Below are 6,011 nucleotides of genomic sequence, written 5' to 3' on the forward strand. Positions count from 1 at the left end.
ACCACATTTCATGGAAACATGCCCAGAAACTACCACTTTATGAATTTATGCCGAAAACTACCACTTTTTTGCTAATCTGTGACTAAAAACTACCATGTCGAGAAAGTGCCCGATTCGCCTCTTCTAAACGCCTTTCTGACAGTATGGGCCCACAAGTCAGGTTGACCGTTATTACAAATGGGGCCCACACGTCAACCCTCTTCTTCCTCCTCTCTCTCCCTTTCTTTGGCATTTCCACATACACCTCGTGTGCACCTGCTGCGTGCGCCGTAAGCCAACTTCACCCCCGAATTCCAAAAAGAGAATTACAGATAAGAGAGGATGGAGGACCACCACCTCCAGCCCGATGCCGCCGACGAGAGCACCGTCCATACGCTCGCCGCCGGCGTGGCCGATCTCCTCGGAGGCGCGGAGGCCGATTACCGGTAGGTTCTCCGCCTCACGCTGCCCGGTGCGCACCCCGAGCATCTCGCCTTCCCCCTGCCGCTGCCCGAGGAGCAGGCGGAGCACCTTGGCGTCCCCATGCCGCAGCTCGGCGTGACCACGGCGCCCTCCCGCCGCCCGACCACAACGGAGTCGAACACCCGCCGCCGCACGTGGTCGCCGGCCCGCCCGCTCCCTCCAACTTCGGCGCGGACCACGGTGGCCCGCCCGCTGCCTTCGCCTTCGGCGCCGACCACGGCGTCCCGCTCGCTGCCTCCGCCTTGGGCGCTGACCACGGCGTCCCGGGCTCTGCTTACACCTTCGGCGCATGCCACAGCGGCCCGGGCTCTTCTTCCACCCTCGGCGCCTACCAGGTCGACCCGCACCTTGTCTCCAAATTCGCCGCCTACCCTGGTGACCCGGGCCCTGCCTCCGCCTTCGCGGCCTCCCGCGACGACCCGCGCCTGCTGATGCCGACTCACCATGGCCGGGAGGATTTCCGGCCCAAGCTCACCTGACTGGTAGGCCAATCCTGTCAGAAAGGCATTTAGAAGAGGCGAATCGGGCACTTTACCGACATGGTAGTTTTTAGTCACAGATTAGTAAAAAAATGGTAGTTTTCGGCACAAATTCGTAAAGTGATAGTTTTTGGGCACGTTTCCATGAAATGTGGTAGTTTTTGGTTAAATACTGCCACCCCGAGCATGCCTGGGCTCCGCCGCCTCCTCCACCACCATCCCTTCTCTTCTCACTCTTCCTCCTGCAGCCGCCGCCTCCTCTTCTCCCTCTCTTCCTCCTCCTCGCCCCACGCGGCCCCTCTTTTGCCGCTCGTCCTCCACCTCATATCCGGCATCCTCGCCGCCGCCATAGATCGAGGAGGACGGCGCGATGACGACCATGATGCATCGGACATCCCAGGTCGACGATGCCATGGAAGCCATGAGAGCTGGCCGAGGAAGAGGGGGCAGGACTGCATGCCATGATGGGCATGGCGGCTGCGGGCGGAAGCAGCATGGGTTGAAGGAGCGGCGGATGTGGGTGGGGTCGAAGGTTGGGAGAGACTCGTCGGCTGGGCAACAGCGAGCGCCAATGAGCGCAACGCATGAGTTTCCAGAAGCGTCGTCTCCTACAAGACAGGCAAGGACGATGTCGTCGCCCTCGCAGGTCCTTCTCCCATCCCTTTTGCTCCCCCTACCCTGCCTCCTCACCTTGCCTTTGAGTCGGACGAAATGTAAGACAGCCCGCAGCCAAGCTCAAGCTGGAGGCGATGAAATCCCTCTCTTGTGCCAGAATCTAACTGCCACCTCCGTAGATTCTATATGTCCAGTTTTGGTCCTTTATTTGTGGAATGTTCTTTTGCTTATATGTATTGTACCATGGTTGTGCTCTGACTAGATCGTTCTTGTTTGTTTTGAAGGTTCTATGATCTGTTCCATCTCTGTTCTCCTCGTCAAGGTTAGCTGCTCTATTCCCTAGGTACATGTGTATTATCATTTATGTGTGTGCTATCATGGTGCTTGGTCTGCTAATCATTTTAATGTTCCGGATCTGGGGTGTGGCTACAGGGGAGGGGAGGCGGCCAATGACAGGGAGAAGGAGCAGGCCGTCAAGGAGTGCAACCAGAAGCGTAAGATGTGTATTTTTTCATATTTTTGCAGATGGTCTTGACTTATTTTGCAACATGTATTGCATTTCCAGGGATTATCCTTTTGCTTATTTAGTATTTCCTATGTTCTCTGAAGATTAATTTTGGCCCATACAGTTTCCGGTGACTGGAAGTCTGAAACTCAAGACAGGGCATATTGTTTTGGTTATGAGTGGTTGGAGATATTGTGGCTTGATGTCCCTAGAGCAGTCGGACCCTTCCAAGATATGTGAGCCTGATTTTTTCTGCAACTCTTCCACCATAGTACATGAAAAGGATTAACTTCTACCTATCGCCACCATTTCTTGAGGAGGATTGGTGATTCCCCTTTATTTTGTCACACTTTGGTGTCCTTGAGTTCAGAGTTCTTCTTTATATATTCCCAGGTGCTAAAATCCTAGGTGTCAAGGGCATTGTGGTGGTGCGATCCATGTCTCCTGCGAGCACTCGGCATGGCGTCCATAGCCCCAAAGAGCAGGGCTTCAAGGTTCTTTTCATTGAATGACTTGATTTGTTTCTCCTATGTTGTGATAGATTACTAACTGAAACTATGGCTCTGCTATGTATCAGGCTGGACAACAAGCTTCACTTGATGAAAGCATTTCCCTTCTAAAACAGATTACTGCTGAGATTAATGCACAAGTTAGTGTTGATACTAAGGCGGTTATGGGATTGCTTGATCTATGCTAGGTCAATATGTCAGCCAACCACTTAAAAATAATCACTTGCATTTCTTCCTCTGAACTCTGAAACCTGACGAGTGAGGACGCATCAACAATTTAGCAATAGAAGATGTCAGTGAACACGAGTACTCAGTCAAGAGCAATATAGCGGTAGATACTTTACGGTGCAATTTTATATAAGAATAAATAAATGGCACTTAAGTTGTTAAGAAATTGTTGTTGGAGTATTGTCTCACCCTTTATCTTCTCTCTCTAAAACTATAGATTGCTATGGGCTGGAGCTCCAGGGGAGGAGGGAGGTAAGCATAGATGCAATGGATATTGTTCGGATAAAAAATTGGGTGGAAACTGAGTAGTGACGGTGAGACTTATTCCATTTGTTTCTCCTTTGCCCTTTTAATCAAGAACAATGATCAGAGCTTACGTGGTTGTTGAAATTTAATTCTTTAAAGGAGAAATATTGATATCATGCAATGATCATTGCAGAGTAGGATAGTTATAGAGTTCTTCCTTAGTTTTCATTGAACAAAGATAGGGTCTGTGTGATTTGTTCTAATACCAAGTAAATCTTGGTCTGCATTTTTTTTCCTATTTTCGTTTAAAAAAATTGGGACTTGATGCGAAAAAGGGTGTGTGTTGACATGCATGTAACCAAATCATGTATTAATGTGAGGTACTATATATACCTGCCTATCTCTCTGCAAAAGCTTACGGCCCTCTTTGATCCAACTAGGAACATCAAAACCAAATGGGATTTCATTGAGTGTACTTCAGATGCCCATGCTGTAAGTACACCATTACTAATTAGTATCTGAATCTGCCTTGTATAATTAAGATGCACTTTCTACATAGCGCTGCTATATATTGATACTGTGTGATCACTTAACATAAATCTGGCTAGGCGATTTGCTCGCCTAACTCTCTGGTTGCATATAATCTCATCCGGATAGTGACACGATTTACTCTGTTTGATCAAATAGGTAGAAGCCGAAGCTGTTTTATGTGAATCTAATGACGTCCCTTCTGCTATAAGCTAGGAAATTGACAAATTCAACATTGGCAATCTGGTCTTGTGCTCTACATCCAAAAGCATATTCCGAAAGTGAGATTCTTATTGTGGATGTTTCAGCGTCAACCTGAATTTTGTTTAACCTACTACAGAAAGACCTTCTAGGGTGATTAGCTGCAGTACTGTGACAAATAATCAAAAAAATCAGTGTCTTCTCATTTAATATTCTAGCTGCGACTACTTGACTACAAGTTTTATGTTAAATTTTTCTGTATAGCTTGCACAAACTGAGTGAGATCGTGAATCATCATCTCACATTTTTTTCTCTTGAAAAGTAGGTGTCATCTCCTACATTTTTTTTCTTAGAATCAAGCATGTTTCTAAGCCTTGCCTGAAAGTTTCCATCGCTCGGCTCCTGAAGGCATGTGATTTAGATTCTCTTATGTCAGTGTGTTTGTATTCAGAAAATTTAGGTATGATGCCTCATTCAGATTCTCTTATGTCAACGTGTTTGTATTCAGAAAAATAATGCATGATGCCCCATTTAGCTTATCCTATCTCGGTGTGTTTGTGCTCAGAAAATTAATTTGCTTATTTTTGCTTTTTGAGGGCTGTAATAATAGAGAATTTCATTGTTGAAAACTTATAAAGAGATCGAGGATAAAAAATTGCAAGTAAAGTCCACTTCTCTACTGTATTTTTATGCGCACCTACAGTGTAGTTCTTAGCTATGCTGCGACTATTCTAATCGATAGGGCAAAAAACTATGGGAGGAATCAAAGGCATGCATCTGACCTCAGGTACACGTACCAATTGAAATAAGAGGTGATAATGTTGTCATATAGCTATACTGGATTCATTATCAAATTAACAACCTACCTGGACGGCAAAAGTTTACTTCACTTGGTAACAGGAGTTGGACACCGAAAGCTTTGCTATCTAATTTTCTTCTCTGTAGAGGAAAACAAGTACGCTTATAGTTGGACACTAAAAGTCTGCTAAAATTATTTTTAGAGCTGTATGGTGTATACTTTTATAATGTAAATCCTTGCTCATGTTACACCTTTCTTGTTATTATGGCGAAAAAATTAGCATATTAACCATTTCTACATTTTTTTTGTTCTTTTCTTTGAATACAGTAGTGTCCAGGTTTATGGATTCCTATATTTTTATTGTCAATCTAACATACTTGTGTCACTCCCGTCCTGTTTTAGCTCTGTTGATGGATGATTTCTGCCATTTATTTTTATTCCCATTTTATATATTCTGATTACTGCTTCATTATTTATCAACTGAGGCATGCTTGTTGTGCACTTCTTACTGATGATGATCCTAATGTATGTTTGAGAAAAGAACTCAATGTGCATATTTTATCCTTATTTTGTTCAATTATAATGGGAGGAAGTAACTTAATTGACTGATAGTGTTGTTAGTAGTGCTAGACAATAGGCAATTTACTAGAGCAGTTCAAGCAAGAATACTTCCAGAATCCATCTTGTGATCTGTTGGTAACAACACCAAGTTTGCCAGTTTGTTCAACCAAACAAAGTGTATAACATGCTTCATTTTTGCAGGTATAGAAGAAGGAAAAGAGAGCATTGGATTTTGAGTTAATGATAATGAAATATATTTTAAAAAAGAGTTAATGAAATATGCTCAATCAAGAAAACTCAAGGTCGGTTCAGTCCACAGAAAAGAATAAGGTGAAACCTCTTGTGTTTTTATTAGTGCACACATGGCTCTAAAATTGGGTAGCTGATATTTATTTATTCACTCAACGTTGTGTTAGGCATAGACTTCTCTCTCTCTCTCTCTCTCTCTCTCTCTCTCTCTCTCTCTCTCTCTCTCAAACCAGCTTCTCGTGCAAGATCTTATCCTATGCCCAGTTATTTTGTGGGTATCGTTTTAAAAAAAATTATCTTTGTTGCTCCGCTTAGCTACACCATCCTTCAGTGTTTTTTATGGAATCTAGAAAAACAAAGTGCTTTGCTTCTTTCCTTACTTAGTTCAAGGATCCAGCTGTGCGTTGGACAGTGTTGCTGAGGGTCCAGTTTCTAATTTTTTAGTAGCAGAGATGTGTATAATATGGATAACTGAACTGGTGTTTAGGCGTTTCAGTGCAGGACTGTTACTTGCTCGATTAGTTAGATGAACTGGTGTTTAGAGATTTCAGTGCAGAGCGATGTTTCAGTTTTGATTGCAGGGCTTCGAGGTGCACCGTGAGGGCTGAAATGAGTCTTATACCGGGTCT

At 44.4% G+C, this 6,011-nt stretch overlaps 1 protein-coding gene across 11 annotated transcripts; it reads left to right on the forward strand.

The window, feature by feature from the left end:
• The first annotated feature begins 1,130 nt into the window (after positions 1 to 1,130).
• On the forward strand, positions 1,131 to 5,666 carry LOC119346363. 11 transcript variants are annotated; one of them, XR_005167681.1, is made up of 8 exons: positions 1,131 to 1,587; positions 1,841 to 1,878; positions 1,989 to 2,050; positions 2,186 to 2,297; positions 2,455 to 2,555; positions 2,639 to 2,710; positions 3,016 to 3,112; positions 3,485 to 5,666. XR_005167681.1 is itself a non-coding variant. In XM_037615832.1 (7 exons), exons 1-7 carry the CDS (start codon positions 1,526 to 1,528, stop codon positions 3,052 to 3,054), a joined length of 486 nt encoding a protein of 161 aa, XP_037471729.1. In that variant the 5' UTR covers positions 1,131 to 1,525; the 3' UTR covers positions 3,055 to 5,666. The 11 variants fall into 11 exon arrangements, 2 of the variants coding, with proteins under 2 accessions (XP_037471729.1, XP_037471728.1); XR_005167704.1 differs by lacking the exon at positions 1,131 to 1,587 and adding an exon at positions 1,616 to 1,755 and having other exon boundaries at positions 1,841 to 1,899; positions 2,639 to 3,112; positions 3,485 to 3,536; positions 3,732 to 5,666; XR_005167666.1 differs by having other exon boundaries at positions 2,639 to 3,853; positions 5,335 to 5,666.
• The last annotated feature ends 345 nt before the right edge of the window (positions 5,667 to 6,011 follow it).

This window comes from Triticum dicoccoides, chromosome 1B (genome assembly GCF_002162155.2).
Source record: "Triticum dicoccoides isolate Atlit2015 ecotype Zavitan chromosome 1B, WEW_v2.0, whole genome shotgun sequence".
Lineage (NCBI taxonomy): Eukaryota > Viridiplantae > Streptophyta > Magnoliopsida > Poales > Poaceae > Triticum > Triticum dicoccoides.

Bases quoted from the DNA above. Each gene is read 5' to 3' on its own strand.
- LOC119346363 (XM_037615831.1), top strand. From the start codon at position 1,526: ATGAGTTTCCAGAAGCGTCGTCTCCTACAAGACAGGCAAGGACGATGT. The intron at 2,051-2,185 runs GTAAGATGTGTA...TGGCCCATACAG, and splicing joins CAAGGAGTGCAACCAGAAGC to TTTCCGGTGACTGGAAGTCT. The intron at 2,556-2,638 runs GTTCTTTTCATT...GCTATGTATCAG, and splicing joins CCAAAGAGCAGGGCTTCAAG to GCTGGACAACAAGCTTCACT.